At 40.3% G+C, this 22825-nt stretch overlaps 2 protein-coding genes and 1 long non-coding RNA gene across 3 annotated transcripts in view; 2 read left to right on the top strand and 1 right to left on the bottom strand.

Moving 5' to 3' along the window:
- Positions 1-575: 575 nt before the first annotated feature.
- Positions 576-7234, top strand: LOC138608314 (E3 ubiquitin-protein ligase ZNRF2-like). Its single transcript, XM_069680874.1, has 4 exons — positions 576-1306; positions 2816-2911; positions 4780-4885; positions 6216-7234. The coding sequence occupies exons 1-4, from the start codon at positions 979-981 to the stop codon at positions 6271-6273; spliced, it is 588 nt and encodes a 195-aa protein (XP_069536975.1). The 5' UTR covers positions 576-978; the 3' UTR covers positions 6274-7234.
- LOC138608315 (uncharacterized) overlaps positions 2602-22825 on the bottom strand; it is a 35123-nt gene continuing 14899 nt past the window's right edge. Inside the window, exons 2-3 of the long non-coding RNA XR_011309430.1 lie at positions 22178-22312; positions 2602-2903 (exon numbers count right to left, since the gene is read on the bottom strand). This is a non-coding gene — a long non-coding RNA (uncharacterized lncRNA). The remainder of the gene's footprint in view (positions 2904-22177; positions 22313-22825) is intronic.
- On the top strand, positions 8296-10147 carry txnl4a (thioredoxin-like 4A). Its single transcript, XM_069681677.1, has 4 exons — positions 8296-8406; positions 8658-8837; positions 9433-9536; positions 9712-10147. Exons 2-4 carry the CDS (start codon positions 8685-8687, stop codon positions 9881-9883), a joined length of 429 nt encoding a protein of 142 aa, XP_069537778.1. The 5' UTR covers positions 8296-8406; positions 8658-8684; the 3' UTR covers positions 9884-10147.

The following is a 22825-nucleotide window of genomic DNA, read 5'->3' as shown; positions in this document are numbered from 1 at the left end:
GGCCTTCACAGTAAAAGCACAAAGCCGTCTATAGATCAGGTATTCATATTGGCTTTTTCTTTTTGACTCAAAGACTTACTTGGCGACAGCATTAAACTCCTGAAGTTTAGAGTGGACCTTTTACAGACAGATCTCCAAAAGTGGTTAAAGTCCTTGTGAATTTCCTGAATGTGTGCTAGCAAAAGGCGTTTTATAGAATTACAATTCAGGTGAACTTAAAAATATGAAGTAGAAGTAAGCTATAAAGTAAATTACAATAGAAATACCTATATTTTTCCAATACCTCAACTATTTTATTTGGATAAAGTCAGTCACGTGCTATGGCAGAATAATCCTATGAAGGCTGGATGGGAGAGCAACAGGTGCAAACAAAGAGAGCTTGTACTGCACCTCTTCAGCAACATAATTTATGGCTATTTTACAGACACGGACTTTCTTTTTATTAGTCATTAGAAGTGAGTGAGCGTTTACCGGTTTTATTTTGAAGGCGTATTTATCTTATCCTGGGGAACTTTGGGCAGTTTTACAGCGTTGCCTCACAGGGGGAGGAGGGCAATCCCTGATTTTATTTTTCTTTCCAGACGGCCACAGTTGAGCACAAAAACAAACTTGAACCAGATGGGCTGTGGGTCAACACTTGCGCTAATGTCCTCATCTGGAGAGAAGGAACTGAAGACTTATAACTGAAGAGATTTTATCTTTTTATTTTTCCATTGTTTAAAAAAGGGAAGGGCTCTGCCAAGAAAAAAAAAACACGACCATTTGGAAATTAAGTTATGCGTCAGTGAGTGCGCACTTTACGCACAGGGCGCACCATGAAACTTTGAAATGTTGAATCCTCTCGTCTTTATTGTTGTGCACGTGTTTGGCCGTGTTTCCTTTGTTTTTTGCACTTCCTCAGAAGTCGTTGTAACCATGTGTCGTGGTTAAGAACTTTAAAGTGCACAAAAAACCCTGAGGCGGTAAGCCTGAGACAGCATGGGGGCCAAACATAGCAGCCCAGTATTTGATGGCAGGACTCGGGCTTACTCCAGCTCCGATCTCCCATCTGGAAACTCCAGCGGAGGTGAAAGGATTGCGGGGTTTAGGTACACAAATGGACCAGATGGCCCTCGGATCCGGTACACTGGGGGTGGGCCAACCAGCTCCGGGCTCAGCATACCGGCCGGCGGCAGGTCAGGGTCACACGTACTCAATCAGAGCCTCGATGGCACGGATGGTGACGACGAGGGCCAGCTGCCTCCCGAAGGCCACAGGTTGCTTATAGGCTCCCTACCTGCTCACCTGTCCCCTCGTCTGCTGGGAGGTAAGATTGTAAATGTATTCTCCATTATAAATTCACAACAGTTACTCCATAAAACATCTGGAAAGAAGACGGTTATTGAGCATAATATGTTCTTACTCAACACATTTATGACACTTTTCAATCTACCGATTTCCCTTTAGTTCCTGAAGTACACTCTGTCCTTGTTACTCAAAGTGGAGACATTGTGGTGCATTATGCTATTTAGATGTATATTTTGCAATAGTTTAAGTATACTGTTTATTGTCACTATCTTACCCAACAGTAATATATTTCTGTTCTTAATACTGTGTTCATGGGTTTAGAGCCAACATGTTAGTTCATGTAGGATGATGCTTGTTTATGATGCTATTATAACTATACATTACAGTGGCTGTCAGAGTTGCTTAGTATTTTTCCATTTGAGATGTGATACCTGACATATGGTAATAGCAGAGTGATGACTGAGCCCTTTGTTCAGCACTTCTGCACTTTTTCTGAATCCACAGGTGGCTCTTCTGTACTCCACATTACTGCTGTTGGTCTTATTTTGCCTCCCCTCTGTCTTACAAAACTGGCTTGTTTTTCACTGAGAGGGAAGAGTGCATTATGTAGGTCAGCAGATAAGAGCTTCCTGCTGGTTACACATTGCCCCACACACACACACACATGCACACTAACTTCCTGAATCTGCAAGTGTAGCTGCTTCGCAACTGGTGGGTTGTCTCAAGACGAGATCACAACAAACAATGACTCAAAGTAATATAAAAGAGTCCTTAGGTTGAAATCACTTGAAAATCAGAGCTCCTAAACACAAGCTAACATTCTGAAGTGTTTCCTGAATCCTTATTGCTGTAGGAGTTCCTGTAAATGACACATGCTCCAATTTCTTCCTCTTTCATGACATGGTCAATAAAAATATGGCTTCATTTGGTCTCCCCTCCTAATTTCGTCCGTAGGTGATTTCCCTGATCGGGAAGTCGCATCATTATTACAGTCATCAATAACCTTTGCACACAACATCCATGTGACTGTGACACCGTAGGCCTGAAATAGTTTGGTACCCTATTTTCTCGAACATGAGGTTCACAGCGCACACACAGATATTGCTGCATGCATGTGATGCAATAGTGTGCATTATGGTCTTTTTCTTGACCGAAGGGTTATAATGTAAAACAGGAAGGTAGCTTATCTCAGGTCCAGCAGCACATGGCCTATTAATCTTTGTGCAGCTAAGAAGATGCGCAGGGTCAGGGTTTAATTCATGCAGTGCAGTTAAGTATGCAATAAATACATCACATGTTAAGGATGTGTTTAGTTTTTACTGAGCAACGACAGTTTAAGATGTGATTGGGTTGGCAGATTGTAACAGATTGTTTACAGCAGACAGAGAGCTCATGGGGGTGTTAGGTCACGTAGGACCGTGTAGAATCAGCTCATACAAACTGTTCCACGCCCTCTCTTGTGTACATATCAATAAAAAAGTTCTGAGAGAAACGTTAGCATTTTCTTCTTCTTGTGTTTTTCTCCCAGGTTTCCACTGTCCTGTTTGCTCCAAGTTCATGGCAGCGGATGAAATAGAGAAGCACCTGCTGATGTGTTTCAGCAAGACGCGTCTCACCTACAACAGTAAGATAACAGGGGAGAGAGTGCATGAGGTCATGGGAGAGTTTTAAGAATAGGAATTTGTATTTGGCTGCAAACACCATGTGCATCTGTTATTCCTCATTTTACTTACATTCCCCCCCAGTAAACACGCAAAAGAACATTTAAACTGAACAGTGACACTGGTAATATTGTTGCAGCAGAAGGCAGAAACCAGTTAATAAAATACCAGGATTCAAATCCTGTGCTGAAATAAAAATTTCAGTTCCACAAACTAAAAATACTCCAGTATACTGCACAAATGGGTAATATCATTAAATATTGCAGCTTTTGTCTTGTGACACAGTGAGTCAAATCCATGTCTACTTGCAAACTTTATCACAGGGGAAGCCTCAGTGTTGACTCGAGTTTAAGCTGTTCAGAAGATCCAGGAGCCATTTTTTTCTTTTGTAGATTCATTTATTTGAAAGACTTTTTAGAGCTTGAAAATGTAAAGCATCAAGTATTTCACAAGAAACCAGCAGCAACTTGAGATAAAAGCTGAAATAACCTTATTTTGTGTTCCCTTATATTTATTTTTTGGATCGCTTGGAGGGTCCCGAACTCCTTGCTGTGTACTACTGAAATATTTTTTTACACATTTTATTTTGTTACACTTTGTTGTCAGCTACATTTTAATGTTTTAGGAGGTTGAACTGGACCTATTGTTAACCACATTATATGTTTTTGTGCAGTTAAATCAATAAGTTTATTATATTTCATAAAATCATTAAAGGCTTTTCAAGTAAAACTTGAATCTACAAGCTAACTTTTTACCATCGCTGTCTAATAAGTGTGATAAAGTAGAGAGTACAGTATCTGCTTTAGTAAAAGTACAGAGATGCAGGTGCAAGTACATCAGCACTGTTTGTAAATGCAGTTAAAAAATGCTGTTATTTACATTTTACATGTTCTTGGATGGATTAATACTTTTCCCCCCAAAAAACTCAATATCCACACAAGTGCACCTGTACTAACTAGACGTTAAACAGTGCAGCATGAAAAGGTCAAAGCAAATGCAGCTGCATGTTTAAACAGCCACTGATACGGTGTTGCACACACACCTACATGTGCACATACAGGAAAGGGAAACACATTTTGTTTTTAGCCATACAGCTTTCACTACGCTCACTTCCTGCAAGTAGAGACATCACAGGCATGACAGTGTTGCAGGTCTGCAACGTGAGTAGGTTGTTCCTTATTTTGAATGTGCAGAGACCTGCACAGGCGCAGTTTTCAGCTGGCACTCACCTGTAGCAGCATGCATGCTACTGATAAATAAACGGTACCAGTGCAGCTCATAGGCTGTGATCTGTGTCTTAGCTTATCACAGTAATACAGATGTGTGAAACTTATGACATTTAAGCTTTTTCATCAGCTGACCCATGTAGTGAAAGTATATTTTTACTGTGTTAAACGCTACAGTTTTTTGCCTCAGGTATTGACAATAGGTTATGTCATGTCTAAATATGCAAGCTTACATGTGACACTAAAGAAAACTTCATCATGATCTGATCTCTGGTTCATCTGAGCAGAGACTTAATTTTCTCCCAGTTTTAAAAATAAACCATCACACTATTTAATGAAGAAAAGTGTGAATATAAAGTGAAACTACATTTGAGAAAACACGAGCTGTTCCCTCTGAAGACTGCATATTTACCCCCTCCCCTTACTGCAGAGAATACCAGTTCTCACTTGTGCACAGATGACTCCAAGTATCCAGGTACCAAAGGTTAAACAGATGGTTATGCAGGATTCATTGACTGAACTGAACATCTGATGCACTAATGCATTGTGTAATGTATGAGGCAGCCCTTTTCTCACTATGTGTATGTCCATTTTGTCTTTATCAGAGGACATCCTGTCCAGAGACTCTGGGGAATGTACCATCTGTTTAGAGGAGCTGGAGCAGGGAGACACCATTGCCAGGCTGCCCTGCCTCTGTATCTACCATAAAGGGTAACTTACCCACAAAAACACATTATGAAATAGTTGGAGAAATTAATAAAAATGCAATTTTTAAGGATTTACAAGGTCTGATTAATGTTTAAAACAATACAATTTTGGCAAATATTTTTCTTTGCTCTTGCCAAGAGTAGATTGAAACCGCTCTCATTTTTATACAGTAAATATAAAACTACTGCTAACTGCTGGTTAACTTAGCATGCTTAACCTGTGCCCCATATTCACAGTCAAGACAGAATATGCTACGTAACCCTTTGTACGCATTAAACAAATGAGATACAACATGTTAATAAGTGAGCTTTTAAGGTGCTAGTAGGTGGATTGTTTAGCCTACCTTTGGACAGAGAAAGGCTGGTTGTTTTCTTGTTTCCAGGGTTTATGCTAAACTAAGCTAACATGCTGCTAGCAGTAGCTTCAGATTTAACATACTTGCATAAGAAGGCTGTTAGTCTTGTAAAGAGAGCAAATAAGCATATTTCCCAAACTGTCAAACTATTCCTGTATTACAGACGCCTTTAGATTTTCACTACTAATGCCTGAGTGCACATAGCAAAAGATGTGACTGCTAAATAACTCCAATCCTTTTCTAGAACTTTAAGAAAGTTCAGAAAGCCATCTCAAGCAGTGATAAGAAACTGCTTTATTTGGATGGCGAAGCAATTAAAACCAACTCTTTATTGTCAGTTTTAAACCTAATGATTAAGATGATAACTGAAAGAATACCCCTAGACATGCTAATGTGTTTCATGTGTCTTGAGGGCCAAAACAACTTGGATAAAATACCAAATAAACCCAACAGGAATAATTTGGCATATTGGGAAACACAGGTTTTCGCTTCCTTGCTGAGAGTTACATGAGAAGATTGTCGCCACTCTGTATGTGTGTTTGTGCTAAATATGAAGCCACTAGCAAAATCTCATGAGGAACATCTCATAGCTTAGCATAAAGGCAGAAAACAAGGCGAAACAGCTATTTACATCCAAAGGTGACAAAATTAACAAAGCAAGTTATTATGTTTAAGCTAGTGCACAAGTGGTGGGTTTTTTTTATGTTTGTGTCTAGCAGTTTTCCCACTTTCAAGCCTTTGTGCTATGTTATGCTAAGCTAACCGAATCTAACTCGCAGCAAGATCTGCATCAAGCAGTTCTAGGTGCTAAATAATTTATCCAAGCACAGGCCTACATTTGGTCAGTAAGGTAATTATATGTTTTCTATTCAAAAGTAAAGATTTTTTTATTGTGATAAGTAAAAATTCAGCTAATGTAACTGCGTGCTTTGATCACAGGAGACAAACTTATCTGTTGTCCTCCTCTTCCTGTTTCAGGTGCATAGACGAGTGGTTTGAGGTGAATCGCTCATGTCCGGAGCATCCAGCTGACTAAGAGCCGCAGGGTACAGTTTCAGTCTACTGTACATCGCTGTGGTCGACTCTGTGCCTGACCTCATCCCAACACTGTCTGTTCCAGCCGAGCATCAGCGCTCCTCAGGGAATTTAAGACATTATCGCGTACAAGATTTATCGTATTGCCTGATGGAATTTGAATGGATATGTTCCTCTAGACTTCACGGGATTGTCAAAGAACCACTGGCGGAGTCATTTTATCTCCAGAAAATATGTGAATGTTCCTAATGCCACCTGCTGGCCTTAAGTGGCTTCATAAACCCTGGGACCTGAACTGAACTGTTTTTCTGAACAGGGTGTGGTTTTATAGCCAAGGACTATATCCTACAGAAGGGAAGAGTAAAATCTCTTCAGCAGAGATTTATGTTGTAAGACTGTTCAGAGAGTTCATTAGAAGGCTTTAGGCTGAAGTTCTGCAATGTGAAAAAACAGCCAAACAGAATGAAAACAGCCTTTTGTCAGCTTTAAGGGATGATTACAGTGTTGAGTTAGGAAATAGATCTTAAATTTATTGTGAAATTGGCTATCAATGTTAAACAATCATGTGTCCAAATAGTATGACGTGAAATAGTCTGACGTTGTTAATCAACTGGCCATCAGAACCACAGTAATGTGATTGTGTAGTTTTGTGGTGGAATTAAACTATTCTAAGTCATATCTAATGATGATTCATGCTCTCATTAAGGAGTGCCATAATATGCTGCTATGTCATAGACTGGAAAAATTTCCTATAACCTTTGAACTATTGTTTATTGTACGTTCTATTTGTACTGTAATGAATTGCACAACAATAAATGTTTGTCTTTGTGTCTCTTTAATCCATACAGATCACATTTTTAACGTAAAAGTGAATGAAAAGTTGGATGGAAAATGGTCACACACACACACCAAGATTTTAATTATTTCTTATGGATGCATTATTTCTGAGCGGAGATAGAACAAGGAAGAAGAAAGGAAATTAAAAGCATGTTTTTAAAATATACAAAATATTTTATTTAATGAGCCATTCCAAGTTTCCCTGCAGCTGTCAGTACTAACTCTGCATGGCTATATCTTAAAGACTAGTCTATTCTATCAGCAGGTAGAATTTAAAAAAAAAAATTGAACCCTGAGTGTTTTAATTGCACTAACAATCTGCAGTCTGATTTAAAGATTCCCAAGAATTTGTGTTATGCGATTCAAAAACAAGACAGGTAATTCCTGAGGTTTTGTCTGCGGAAGGGAAGGGAAGGCAGTGAAGAAAAGTAATGACTCCCTGGGGGTGGGCATGCAGGGACAATGTTGGAGTGTTTTTTCTATTTGTTGCAAAATGAACTGTCTTGGGAAATGTCTTGTTTCAATGTACCTAAGGTGTTGCAGACATAATACAACTGCATTTCTTCATTAGGTAAGTCTTTAAAATACTTTCTCAATGGAGTCTCAGTTGAAAAGCACTAAAGAGGCAAATATTTAGCCTTTCATCTAAAAATACTGTTGGAAACTTAAAAATTAACTTTGCAACCACAAGTCTGTCATCATACAGATGTTATGTAAGATTTAAGCTCTTGGTTTTATGAAACCTGCACCTTATGGAATTTTGGTTTGTTTTCTGTCAGTTGAAGATTCTTTAAAGGTTATATTTCATGGGAGTAAAACAGGCCTATCAAAAGCCTTTTTTAAAGTAAGTAATAAAATCTACACTAAGTCACAACATGCTGGACACAATACAACCTTAGGCTGTATAAATAATACAACATACAAGAAAAAGCACACAGCAAATAAGAGGAATAATAGTTTTTTAAATATTTAATAAATGCCAAATAAATAAAAACAAAATCAATATTTAATCATATGTATGGCTTTCATATGACTGATTTTTGAAAATGTCCAGTGACTTAGATGTTTGATAATTATTGTAATTTTGTACTTGGAAATGTTTCAATTGCATTAAAAAAATATTGATACACGATACAAGTGACGTAATCACTTTGCGCCCACACGGTCGCTTTTTTATAACGTCTTGCACAACAACGTTACATTTTCGTCCACAAAGGTCCACAGCAGTCAACGGGATTCCGCTCTATATTAGAATTAAAAAGCTACGTGTTGTACTACGTAGAGCAAATAATTTAAGGTAAGTATTTCCGCACGAAATAGTTTTAATTCCTTTCTTGTACCTACAAGAAACCTACCTTTCATTACTTCCCCCTCCATACTTTTCCATGGCTAGCGTTAACTTAGCTAAAAGCTAGGTACAGTCAGAAGGGTAACTTTCCTACGCTCACTGTACCTTTCCTACTTACACGATGGCCAGAAATTCGGATGTTGCCTAAACGTTAGTCTTATGGCTAGGTTTTTGTAAAGCTAAAGTGTCTTGTTTTTCAGCTTGGGAAATCGACACATATAGTCAAGATGTCGTACATGCTACCACATCTCCATAATGGCTGGCAGGTCGATCAAGCCATTCTGTCTGAGGAGGACCGCGTCCTCGTTATCCGCTTTGGACACGACTGGGACCCGACATGTATGAAAATGGACGAAGTTCTCTACAGCATCGCTGAGAAGGTAATATTATTGCCTGATCCAGCTAAATAAACAGTGTGTGTTGTGTTCTTAGCATTATTAGCTGCGGTCTTCACGTTTAGAAGAGCATCTCCTACTGGTCTGCTGGGACAAATGTTTGTTGGCATTCAAAACAAAAGTCAATTGAACTTCAAGTTGCCTTTTAGATTCAAAAGGCATGACCTGGATGACTGAGAAACTAGGCTAACAGACTTTTTTGGGGGATGTTTTAGAATGTGTACCAGATTTCTTATGCTAAAGGGATTATAACATTCAAATGCCATCAAATATTGTCGTAGGTTTATCCCAGTTCCCATGAACAGCATGTTTAGTACCAGTTCATAGCTTACATTTAGTTTCTATATGTAGGTAACCAAGTAACCCTTTTAAGCTTCATTTAAAGAACACAATGTATTATATGCATGGTAGTGTGAACTGGCAAAGCAGGTAGTGTAATTAGTAAAAAAAAAATTGTCCTCAAGAATTGTTTTGTTTAAGAAACTGACTTTTACATCTAATGATGTTCTAACTGTAATGTTGAATACTTTGCTTCATAGTGGTTCACTACTGAACTAATATTCTAATTATATCTCGGCAGGTAAAGAATTTTGCAGTCATCTACCTGGTGGACATCACAGAAGTGCCAGACTTCAACAAGATGTACGAGTTGTACGACCCCTGCACCGTCATGTTCTTTTTCAGGTAAGATATTCAATGTGTAGATTCAAAATATCAATGCAAATGTGGCTTAGATGATGATTCTTAACATGTGAAACTTGGCTGCCGTATAAAGACCATGTCATTAAGCCTTCTTATCTATCATTGTTGAGAAACTACTGCACAAATTCAGAACTTAACATTGTTGGTGTTATTTCAGGAACAAGCACATCATGATTGATTTGGGAACTGGAAACAACAACAAGATAAACTGGACAATGGAGGACAAGCAGGAGATGATTGACATTGTTGAAACAGTGTACCGAGGAGCAAGAAAAGGAAGAGGTCTGGTGGTGTCTCCAAAGGATTATTCTACAAAATACAGATATTGATTTTTATTTTTTCCACAAGCTGTTTTTCTCCTCATATTTTGTGACACAAGACAGAGACTAAAAGTTACAGAAGTCCTGAAGATCTTTTTTCAACAGTTTTGTTTTTGCATTGTCCAGTGAAACAGGCCAATGTTCTTTTTTTAGTCATGATTGTGTTACATGGTGCCGTTTGTGATTCTGTGTGCAGATTGACATTTTATTCGATTTCTTTTAAAAGAACTTGAATCCTGACGTTTAAGTGTAATAAACATGGGTGCATATTTACATATACGTTTTTTTGCAGTAGGTCCTTTCAGTGGTTCGAAGCCTTCTTAATTTGTTACTTACACAGTGGGGAAAAATATATTTAGTATGAGAGTATTTCCCTGAAGACCAATTTGTTTTCTTGGTATAAAGATAAGACAAAATTGGCAACATGATAACGACCAACCCCATCATAAGATACCATAATTTAATTAACGACTTCACCTGAGACGATGCTGTCCCGCACAGAACGCTGGGACTTTCCATACAAGCAGGTGAAACTTTTTTTTTTTTTTTTCTTTAGTGTCAAATATGTAGATTTAACTTTGAGAGCATTTGTTTTGTATTTTGTAACCAGAAACCAGAAGTTAGCTTTGATGCCAGGGTTGGGTTTGCCAGGCTTCTGCTGGGAAAATAGAAAATTTTCTACTGACTGAAAATAACTACACTTAGATAACACCAATCCTAACACAATAAGTACATTCAGTGATTTAATTACATACAAAAATATAAAGTTTAATTAAAATAGATATGATTTACAGTTGATCTGGTAATAATCTGGAGTTGAAATATTTACTTTTACTGGTGTGGCAACTGAAACCTGTAAATGCCTTAAATCAGAGTGCATTTCCCTAATATGTCCACCAGGTGGAGCCAGAGTTGTTTGGCTGTGTCACATTTTACTGATAACACTGATGTCAAACTTATTTACCACTGATTAGTTTAATGAATTTGTTTCTCAGCAACACTAAAAATGACTTGAAGGAAAAACACTACAAATGCAATTAATCCAAATACAAGTTTCAAATACAATAAATATTCAAGTAAACATACATATGAATTTCCCCAAACCCTTTGAAATGTAAATAGGCATCCCCACTAAAGCCCTCCTCCTGCTGACATTATACAGCAAATTAGATGAGAATATTATCATTAATTAATTTTGAATTATAGAGGCAAGTGCATTGGCCAAAAACTCTTTTAAAAGGATTAAATAAATGGTAAATGGACTGTGCTTATATAGCACTTTCTTGTCTTGCGACCACTCGGAGCACTTTTACACTGATGGCTGCTACAAAAGTGCCGACTGTCAATCAGTCATCACATTCAAACGCTATGGTTATTTGTTCAGTGTCTTGCCCATGTAGACTGAGGGAGCTGGGGATTGAACCACCAATCTTCCGATTAAAAGACGATCAGCAAGGTGGTGAAGTGGCTGTTCCCTCTCTGCAAGTATGTTCTAGGTTTGAAGTGACCGATCAGCTGGGCCTTGCTCTCCTTTCCTCTTCTCCAGTAATTGACGAGTCAATGGAAACTCTAAACTACACATTGGTATAAATTGTGATTGACTACTGACCTCACCAGGGTGTACCCCACCTCCTGCCAGATGCCATGGGGAATCATCTCCCATGTGGCTCTCTAAAGATAAGCTGCTAATGAATGCAATGTAGAACAATAAGCGATTAGTTGTAATGAAAACAAAAGGTTAACATTGAGTAAAAAGGGTGAAACGTATTGCAAAGAACATTGGAATAATAATTGTTGAGTTTAGAGCTGTAGAGTAAATTAATATAGAGTTGGCTGTATGTACGGCTATTACACCATCCATACAAACAGTACATACACACACATATATAGAAAAGACCTTTGAGCTTGCATCTTTTCTATAGACAAATAAAGTTATTGCTTGAGACACTGGCATGACTGAGTTAACTTTTTATGAGTGTGATGTCCTTCGGGAAGAAACACTTCTGGTGTGTGTGCTTGTTTTGGCGCACAATGCCCTGCAGCTCCTCCAGAGGGGATACATGCACTTTTGCATGCGAGTTTTGGTCGGGGTGTGAAGTGTTTGTGATGAGCAGGGATTTTTTTCCTCATGTGTTTGTTGTCTTTGAGGTTCTGTGGATCTCACTGCAATAGCACATTTTGGGGATTCATGATGATGACTGGGTTTTAATTTATGCCTTTGAAGAGATTTCAAGATGATTTAACATTTGTTATCCTCATTAATTCAAGACTGTAAGTAAAATGTGCCCGTCAGAATCACTGAGTTTTAATCCTATCTTAGAAACTACTAATGCCCGGATGAACAATCATGTGTTTCTAAGTCATGGGGTTTTCTTTATCCACAGTTTCTACACACTCCACAGTTAGAATCATGTCATGTGTAAGATAACAAAGCGAGGTAATTAATACAGGCCTTTTTCTACCAATGGGTCTTCAGTTTCCACACAGATTTCCTCATAAGCCCGAACCCTGACAGCAGTTAATCATCAATGAGATGATGATAGAAATAGTGAGAGAAATGGACATGGTACAGAAAAGAGAAGCAAGGAAACAGAGGGTGAAGGAGTTGAAGAAAGTGAGAGAAATATCAGTGGATGAGTCTCATTAATATTGGTTATCTGTCAGCTCCATCTCAAACAGCTCCTTATAACCAGACTCCACACACACAGTCCAATTTGTTGAGTGATCGATGAGGTGAAAGGGGACAAATTCTCTCTCTGTCTGTTTCTCTTTGTGTGTGTTTGGACTAAAGTCAGAGAGGGATCCTCTCCAGAGTAAATATTCTGACCTCCTCACCCCTCCTGAGCGAGACAAGTTGGGAGACACTTGGGATAAGACCTCAAAACTCAGAGCCAATGTGTGTGTGTACTATCCTTCTATACAATTCACTGTACTATATATTTTAGGTTTAGAAATGCCCCCAAAGCTTGCACCCAGCTTCCAACTCATCACCGTCTGGTTGTTTCTGCCCCACAGCTCTGGCAGGAGAAAAGATGGAGGGGAAGAAGGGGATGGCTGAACAACAGCTGGCCATCGAAAGGAGTTGAGGGAGGAGAGAGGAGGCCAATAACTGCTATGGCTGCTGCCAAAACCAGACACTCTTACCACACTTGCTTGCTGTTGAGTGAAACCACATAATCTCTAAAACATCAACTTTTCAGGAACCAGAAAATGCTGTGTTTTTAGGTTGAGTGCCATTCATATTTTACGCAGAACAATATTAAAGCTGGAGCTGCAGGATGACCTCACTAATATGTGTACACTGGCAGGCATGAGTATTTACAGTTCAAAATGAACTAATATCCTCATCTTTATGTGCGTATACCATGTTGAGACCTACATACAGCCCCTCCAGGCCTCCCATGTCCTTCCAATTTACATTAACCTACAGTCTGGCATGCTTTTGTCTTTGTCTGGCCTGTCCCTGCAGGGCCCGTGTACACTATAGCTGTGCCATTGCCCTCATATGGAGTGCGGGGGCCAAAGGCCGCCTCCATTGGTCCATTCTAATTCACATTATCATGCATTGTTGTTCCCGATTACTGTCAATCAGCTCAGCCTCAGGGGGAAATGAGACGTCTGGACAACTAAGGGTTAGTGGGAAACTCCAGTCTAGACGCATATGGAGACGTGGCGGGATGTACAGAGTGAGTGTGTGCGCGTTAAGAGAGACTGAGGAGTTGTTTTTCCTATGGACTATATAGGGAATATGCTCACTCACCCCTCCAGCTCTGGTAATCCAGGATCTGTTTTATACTGATAGTGTTTAAATAGATCCGCACAAAGAGGGGGCAGCCTGCAGGCCGCGAGGATCATCTGGGTGCCAGGGGGAAGACGTGCTGGCCTCCCTCCACTTTCTTTCTCTGGCTTTCCTTCCTCCTCTACTAGTCTGCCACTGTCCATGTGGGTGCCCAACGTGGGGGCAGGGCGAGAGGCAATTGCCAATTTCTGGGACACCCCACCCCCACCCCCGCAGCTTTCCCTGCTGGCATCAGAGCAGACGCACAAACATACAAAAATAATGTGTTAACCCTTTCCTTTTACCCAGCAACATGTAGCCACTGTGCGTCATCCAACCGTGCGTCACTTCTCATTTTGAGCCACTGGCTTCAGAAAGTCAGACACTAAATTAAATCTTTATGTTGTAGTTTGGAATGTAACCCATAAAAACAAAGTAGTATGGGTATGAGTAGGTGCAAGTGAATCATTGTCACAGACTGCATACGCCTACATGTTGTTATCATTTCAAGCAGAAATTCTAAATATCTTATTTTAATACTTTTTGGGGCTCTTTTGGATTCCTGCCATTAAAAGGAGCTTGAAACAGGAAGAGTAAAAAGTTAACCTTAATGTGAAATATAATGTATGTTACACACATTTCCATCCATCCATTATCTATGCCGCTGATTTTTTCAGGGTCGTGGGTTGTCATTGGTCGAGAGGCAGCGTACATCCTGGACAGTCAATCACAGGTTTAAACATAGACATAGACAGACCACCTTTCACACGCACACCTACGGGCAATTTAGAGTCACAAATGAACCTAACGAGTATGTCTTTGGGAGGACGTCAGAGTACTTGGAGGGAACCCACGCATGCATAGGGAGAACATGCAAACTCCACACAGAAATGCCCACTTCATCTGAACCGGGGTTCGAACCAGGAACCTTCTTGCTGTGAGACAAAGGTGCTAACCACTGCATCCCCATGCGGCCTTGTTCATTTGTTGAACAGGTAATACTATGTTAGCTGCAGAAACTCATCTCATTGTTTCTCAGTTATAATAATGCCATTCAAAATATCATTAGTTGTAAAGATTGAAGACAGTCACAGTTGATGTTCAAGGTGGAAAGTGTTGCATTCTGGGTAGGAATAGGTGCAAGTAAGTTTTTTTTTCTCTCTCCAGTATTTGAATGAAAATATGCCCAAAACTAAGAAAATGCCAACATGTGTTGCATGTTTGCTTGTGAGCTAATGCAAGTAAACCTCATGCAGCCATTGATGTACAAGAAGCAAGATTTTACTGCAGAACCAGAGACCTCTATGCTGAAATCTCTCTAAAACTTCTTCTTTCTTTGTACTTCATTATTTGTCTTGATTAAGGACACAATAAATATTTCATTAATGGCACTTATTTACTAAATATTAACCCTGTAATTGTCTGTAATATAAAACTGTACTAGAAACAATGGGGCTGTTTAAATTTCAATATAATTTTGCATGGTGTTTTTCTGCTTTCCTCGGGTTTGGGAAATAATTACATGGTGGTTTATTGCACAATGTTATTAACTACAACTCCTTTTACATACTTTTGTATCTCCATCAGTGTAAAATCTGTGACCTTGTTCTTGCACGTTCTTCAATTTTCTCGTCCCATAAACTCCATTGCTCCTCTCGGGTTATATCACAGCCTCTTTACATAACCGCCACACCAGGGAGAGCTATCAGGACTCGTCTCTCCCTCAACACTTTTCGTTCCCTAATTCCTTCAAAGGGAATGTCGATCGAGAGACATGATGGAGAGATCGGAGGAGATGGTTCACTGTTCTATATTCTGATAGGAGAGATGAGGAGAAAAGGCTTATCTCCAAACTCTGAATCGAGATCTATTTTTTCATCTGATCTGTTTTCTTCTAAGAACTATTCAGCTGCGTGGGCTTCAGGGTGGGTTTGAGTTTTGCTCCTATGGGGGAATAACTCAGAGTGAGTGTTGCCTACAGGTTGGTGAAGATTAACGAGAGCAGATGTTTCTTACTGATAATATTCAGAAACAAACACACACTAACGCTACGCTGTTAAACGACCCCCTCCCTGCCTCTATTCGGAGATGCTGACACACTTAGCAGTCGGGTGTTATGTGGGTTTAATGCCTTCTCTCCCCCTCTGAGTCTGCCTTTTACTCCACTTAGGGACCTGTGACTAAACGGATTTACATCTTTCTTCCCGCATCGCTTTCCAAAGGGGTGTCATAGCTCCATCTGTGACAAAATGAGGGGTCTATTTAACTTATCTGGGACAGATACAAGTACACAGAGTGTGTCTGTGTGTGTGTGTGTGTGTTTATGCAGTCTGTGGCGCTACTGACGCTGATGTGCTGTACACGCACTGAGCAAACACACATGGATCACATGAGGCCCCTTATCTACGCATTCTCCTCCATTCATGGCAGGAGCCTCCATTCAGAAGCTTTAGGCCCAATTAGCACCTGCCCAGTCCTCACAGGCAGACCATCAGGCCTGCTGCTGCACAGGAGGTGTGACGCTGAGAGTGCTCCAGCTGAACACACAGAACACACTCACACAGACAACACACGGGCTTAGAGGGGAAACTCTATTTTTATCTGTTCCCAATCACTTGTACTGAAAAAACCCAAGACTCCCTTTTTCTCCCTCTCATTCTCTGTCAAACAATACACTTCAAAAAATAGGAAATTGGAAATATAGATGAACGTGCATATTTCAAAAACAACTCTTTCCTACATGAAGCCTGGTTTATCTTTTATGTTATATGAAACACAGTGGAGTCTGTTTAAATGCCTGGAGTAGTACTGCGAATGTGAAAAATGATAATCTTTCGTGGCTCCAGGTGGAACTGCTGCACATAGTCAGATAAATTGCCGCAGATGATGTCACTAGAGTCAGCGTCGGTATGGGGCTAGTTAGTAAGTTAGAAGTGAGCTTACCAGATCTTGGTATACAACTCCTCATCTCTGCTTGAAACTAACAGCTAGTGGCTACATTAGCGGCTACTAGCATAACACAATTTAGTCTCCAATGAAACTATGAGTAGTCAAGTTTTCTTTTTGGTAATGTAGGCACCAGGTTTTGACAAGGAAGAAGAATGCATGGGATTGATCATAGTCCAGCTATGTTTTAGTAATTCAATGCTAAATACTCTAAAAACTCTTTTAAGTAGACTTGACATAAGGATTTATTGTATGAATATTCATTATATATTCGTAAGGTCAATATTGGCCTTTTATTAGAGATTGTATATCGACCAGGTATTTTATTTGTTCCTTCTGACTTTAATAGATACAGAGTTTTGTTAGATTACATTTGGTATAACTGATCAATACTTTATTGATGGTGACTGAAGCAGCACTTAACCTGAATTGATTGTAACATGACATGGTATCATAGTCCATGAAAGCATGCTGGAATATATTTATGTGAGTATGATGAGGCCGTATGTTCACTGGGATGACATTAAATAACAGTAATACTGATAACACTGTCACCAATACTATTGCTACAGTGCTATTATAGGTGCAGATTCTGAACACTGCTTCTTACTAACAAGCAGATATATTTTTCCTGATCAAGATATATGTTTGCTGACAGGATCTGTTGGGATGATGATATCTTCCACTGGGAGGAGGCTTTTCTGTAGTTCTGAGTAGCAGTAAAGGAAAACGGTAAATGGACTGCACTTAAATAGCACTTTTCTAGTCTTCTGACCACTCAAAGCCCTTTTACACTACATGTCACATCCATCCTTTCACACACACATTCATACACTGACGTCAGAGGCTGCTATGCAAAGTACCAATCTCCAATCAGGATCTAACTAACCATTCACACACATTCACACACCGATGGCATTGCCTACAGGAGCAATTTTGGGGTTCAGTGTCTTGCCCAAGGATACCTCGACATGTAGACTGCGAGGGCCTTTCTGATTGAAAGAGGACTCACTCTACCACTGAGCCACAGCCATCCATTATCTAAACCACTTATTGGGCTTTTCAGGGTCGCAGGCGGCTGGAGCCTATCCCTCATTGGGCGAGAGGCGGGGTTACACCTTGGACAGGTCTTCAGTCAGTTGACATACAGACAGACAACCTTTCACGGCAATTAACTTGACGAGCATCTCTTTGGACTGCAAGATGAAGCTGAAGTACCCGGAGAAAACCAACGCATGCACGGGGGGAGAACATGCAAACTCCGGAATTTGAACCAGGAACCTCCTAGCTGTGAGGCGAAAGTGCTAACCACTGCACCACTGTACGTGATAACAATGCTGAGTGCAATGCTGGACCCGAATCTTCTTGTGCATAATGTGTTGTTACAATGATTAATAGGATAGGAATTAAGATACAGCCTACCCACTTTACTAATTCATGTAATTGCTTATTTTATGAATGGCTGGTTAACAAGGACTAAAATTTGTGGTCTGTATTAGAAAGCGACTTAAAGTTGTACCCTTTGATGAAATGAAATTCATGGAGAAAACCTAGGACCCAGAAATATCTTTTGCATGAGACTGAAAAATGTCAGAGTATGTGCCCCTGGCCTCCTCAGTTGAAAACCCTGTTTGCTTTCAAAATCCCCTAAGCTTCAGTTGAACCCTCCACCTTATCACACAATCTCCATCACCCTCTTTCCCCGGCCATCTTCATCCCTCCTCCTTGTTCACGTTTCCTAATCTCTGCTCCTCTTCCTCTACATCATCCTCTCTCCTCCTGTTAGAGCCACTGTCCCCCTACCTGCCCGCCTGTGCTGGTACGGCCCCCTCTCTCTGCCTCTGTCAATGTGTTTTGCCCTTATAAGGAGAGAGCACAGGCAGACTGTACTAACCGCGAGAGCTCGGCGGGGGTGTTGCAGGGGCAGGGAGACCACAGCCGTTGTAACGGGAGGGTGAGATGGGAGGAGGAATGGAAGGGTGGGGAGGGGGAGTGTTGAGCTACCACACTTCTGTCAATGACTCCAATAAGATGACAGAAATAGGCACATGGGAGGAAGAGGAGGGGAGAGGGAGGAGAGGCTGGAGACTGGAGAGGGGATGGAGAGGGAGGCAGGTGGATGTATATGTGAATGTAAATGGTTGTATGTTAGGTGGATGTAATGTTACTAAGACGCAGAGCACTTCCCTGTATAAGTTACTCTACATGTCAAAATATTTCTTTACAAGCTCAGATTTTCTCACTTCTAATGCTGTGAGTATGTCTGCATGATGCCAGCTCACCGGCTGCCCACATGCTCATCAATATAGAAGAGTAACATTTAGCTGGTGAGAGTCATGGAGGGAGAGTGTGGGCTTCAGTACGGACGTCTGTAGTGCAACGTGACTGGTCCAGGCCTTAGATGTTCTCTCTTTTGATGAGAGCAATGAGATGCCCTTTGACTGGGTGAACCCACTCATACAAAACAATGACTTGTTCTAGATGATCATGTTGTCCATGATTATCTTTAGACGAGCACTGCACAGATTTAGCGTTGCACTCCTGTAACATTGTCAGTTTCTCAGAGGAGAGTAAATAACGGATCAAAATTGTTGCAGCTGAACCAGAGATATCATCTTTTTGTCTACATTACCCACAATGTAATCTCTATTTACAGATTCTACACCGAAATGTAGAATCTGCAAGTCTTCTTGTTCCCGTTTGTTGTACGCTTGTAGTCCAAGTAATATTGACCAATCAGGCTGCGGCCTGCAGGCTGCGCGTATGCATGAAAAACATTCCGTGTTGAGAGCAAAGCAGGCGGCGCTCCCATCTGCTTTATCTGACAATGAGTTTCTTATTAATGTCTTTAAACAGACATGTGCATGTAAGTTCGTCTAACAATCCGTTCTAGTTCTAAAATTCCCTTGACACTGTGTCATGAAAGCCATTCAGCGTTCAGATTTCCTGACTTCCTTGAATGCATCAGAATGAACGCTCTAACCTCCGTTCAACAAACGAGCATTTTAAAACTTTTCTTCTCCTCTTGAGGACAGACCTGACGAAGCTTAATTTCTTCTTTTACAAGTGTGCATCATGATGTTGAAATTTCGGCAAAGATAAGACCTGTTAAAGTAAATCACAAGAAAAACTGGTTCTTTTTGCAACAATGCAGCACGCGGAAAAGGAAGTCTTGACTGGAGGTTGTTAGTCGCTAACTGCCGGCTACATGCCCAGCATGTTCACCGTTGCATTGTGGGCAATCTCGAATCCCATCGGCTATAGTCTTACGAAAATATAGCCTCTGGGATTCGAGATTGCCCACAATGCAACTCAAAGGCCAAAATTCAAGTAAGAGCTAGTGACGGCTAATGTAGCAGGGAATTTCTAGACTTATGCATGAGGAGTGGGATACTTCTGTCTGGTAAGCTGACTTCTTTTTAATCACACTTCCTCTGATTGTTTTCTTTTCAAAATTATGGTCTCCAGGGCAAACCAACTCTGACTCACATGACATCACTTGAGGCACAAATAACTATACAGCTGGTTAACCTGTCTGGTTTGGTGAGCTCACTTCTTTTTCTTTATAGCTCTTAAACTTACAGACTTAATGAGGCTCAAAAGGCTTTTATACAACTGCTTTTTAGTATGCATTCATACTCCCAAAGACCTGCAGACAATACTGTTTAAGATCAGCAGAATTCCCCTTTAGTGGAGTAAGTGTAACAGTCTATCTTTTGACTTCTTTTGAAAATCTTGGTTTATGGGAGCATATAAACAATGTGGGCGGAAGTCCATTGGGTTGGAAAGCTTGACTGCGTCAAAGGCAATGACTGTATAAGGTGGACAACGTGTCTCTATCTGCTCTCATTATACAAAATTGAAGCCAAAATACCCCTGTGACGGGCGCTGCCATCTTGCGCTGGTGACGTTGTTCTGAGCCAGAGTTACGCAGTAGAGATCGGAGCTGCCGTAGCCACTTCCACTAACCAAAACACACACTTAACTTACAGAAAAAACAGCAAGGATCCCTCACGTCGGCGTGTTTAACAGCAGAACAGCTTATTGTGTTGGTCTGAAGCAGACGCTCACAGATATGTAAATTTCAATGACTGTAGTGATTGTTTTAATTTCCTCTCGCCGTTCCTCCTCTACTCTGCTGATCCGGAACAGATCGGCTGCAGGAGCCGTATTTGTCAACAGAGCTGTCAATCATCGTTTTTACAGCATCAAATAAGTAGTTAAAAATAAACTTGTCAGAAAAATGAACACTTGGATGTAAATCAGCATCATAAGAGCTAACTATAATGACAGAAACCATGTTTGATGTGTATTTTGATTTTATAGTTTGACTCATGTCCCATCTGTTAACATGGAGGAGGTAGGCTTTATGACCTATACTCCAGCCAGTCAGCAGGGGGCGCTCGAATTGTTTTGGCTTCACTTTAAGGGAGCTGTCATGTCGTCCATCTTTTTATACAGTCTATGGTCAAAGGTCACCAGCATGGACTCTGACCTCTGTTTGTTGTAACAGACATTAGAAATAAATAAATCAGTGAATGTGAGACAATGTAACTTTTTAGAGAACATGCATCACTTCTAAATCCGACACTGAGATTTCCCCCTAAAAATAACTTTCTTGGTCTGGTATGACCATTAGCTTGTTGTGGCTAATGTGAGTAGCATACAGGCAGGGATTAACTGTGTAACAGCTTTACTGAATCACTTAACTGACTTGTTAATAATTTTTCTCCCTTATGCTTCTACAACATTATGTGTTTTGCATTTATCTCACAATTTATATATGTGACCAGTGATCATTCAGCAAAAGTTACATATTGTAATTTTAATGTTATAAATAGAGATCCAACAACCCATTAGCTGTTTTATATGAAAAACAAATGATTTTATCGAGAACAAAATCTTACTGATTAAAGAGCAGACGTCCATGTTCTGCATCATGCACTCACTTTGGCTCTAAGATATGACATTCTGTATAAAAATAAGTGTCCTCAGCTTTGATTTCCTCACCCCAACCTGCTCTCTCACTGAGTTCCCACTTAATGCTACTGGTGCACTTTACTTCTCCTCATAATTCATAAAGCATGACTTCATGAAGACTAAACTCGTCTGAGGACAGGCTCACACACCACAGGCAGCCTTTGCCATTCATGCAATGGCAAGCTGGATGGGACAACTGACCTAAAAAGTAATAGACACTATATAAATAATCCAGGGTGCTCCACCTTATGCTGGTTGGCAATAATGCTCAGGTATTAATATTTTAGTTAAAAAAGGCCTCCATACTGCGCCTGCACTTTCTCATATTACAGCCTGGGTCTTTAAAAGGGAGCTTGTCCTCTTTTTGCTTTAAAATCAATAACGCTTTCAATTTCACAGCTGATATAATGTTAAAGGACAACTTAGAGCAATCATAGTTATCAGATACAGAGCATGAAACACAGACCTCAGTGCAATTATACAAGTTAATGAGCGGCTTAGCATTCATTAATTCATATTTATGTACAACAGGAGTGTAAACAATGTGTTATACTGGAGGCAAACTTTCCCTAGCAGCTTATGCAAATTCACTTACTCACCATCCTCCCTCAGTATCCTTGGATACCAGTTATTTATTCATTTTGGTCTCCTTCACTGCAGAGCCGCTGTCTTTCAGAACAATGCATCCAGATCAGGTGATGATCATGTGTCTCAGTCGGGGTCTGCATTATCTGCTGTGGCACACACACACACACACACACACACACACACACACACACACACACAAAAACACACACACACACATACACACAGAATCACAAAAAGACACTGGTGTGAGTTTCACGGTGTGGTGAGATGTGAACATCTGATCTGTTGGCCGGAGTTCAGCTGGTCAGGAGGGTTCAATACAAGGCCTCACATCAAAGCTTGTGTTTACTCTCAGACAACAGGCGAAACTCAAAGAGAACATCTGGTCCCGTGAATATTTGAGTCATTAGGGGTGCTGATGCTGTGATTGCTTGAAAGCCTTTCAGATTCTGAGCCACCGAGTTAAAACATGATGTCAGTGTATGTTGTAGTCATTTAAAAAAAAATGAAATTAGAAAGGCTAAACAGGTTGGATTGGTGACTCAGTTTGGTCACATATTCATGTGTGAAACGCCCTGCAGACAGCTCAGGCCATCATGTTGAAACTGCTGTGCACCAAAAAACAACAGATGCTACCATTAGTGAGCTGCCAAAGACTC

This window comes from Semicossyphus pulcher, unplaced genomic scaffold (genome assembly GCF_022749685.1).
Source record: "Semicossyphus pulcher isolate SPU_LCO1_2020_fin unplaced genomic scaffold, fSemPul1.0.p SCAF_5, whole genome shotgun sequence".
Classification (NCBI taxonomy): domain Eukaryota; kingdom Metazoa; phylum Chordata; class Actinopteri; order Labriformes; family Labridae; genus Semicossyphus; species Semicossyphus pulcher.
The sequence above is the reverse complement of the archived record's forward strand: the minus strand, read 5'-3'. Positions and strand labels throughout refer to the sequence as shown.

Bases quoted from the DNA above. Each gene is read 5' to 3' on its own strand.
- LOC138608314 (XM_069680874.1), top strand. From the start codon at position 979: ATGGGGGCCAAACATAGCAGCCCAGTATTTGATGGCAGGACTCGGGCT. The intron at 2,912-4,779 runs GTAAGATAACAG...TGTCTTTATCAG, and splicing joins GACGCGTCTCACCTACAACA to AGGACATCCTGTCCAGAGAC. The intron at 4,886-6,215 runs GTAACTTACCCA...TTCCTGTTTCAG, and splicing joins CTCTGTATCTACCATAAAGG to GTGCATAGACGAGTGGTTTG.
- txnl4a (XM_069681677.1), top strand. From the start codon at position 8,685: ATGTCGTACATGCTACCACATCTCCATAATGGCTGGCAGGTCGATCAA. The intron at 8,838-9,432 runs GTAATATTATTG...ATATCTCGGCAG, and splicing joins TCTACAGCATCGCTGAGAAG to GTAAAGAATTTTGCAGTCAT. The intron at 9,537-9,711 runs GTAAGATATTCA...GTGTTATTTCAG, and splicing joins ACCGTCATGTTCTTTTTCAG to GAACAAGCACATCATGATTG.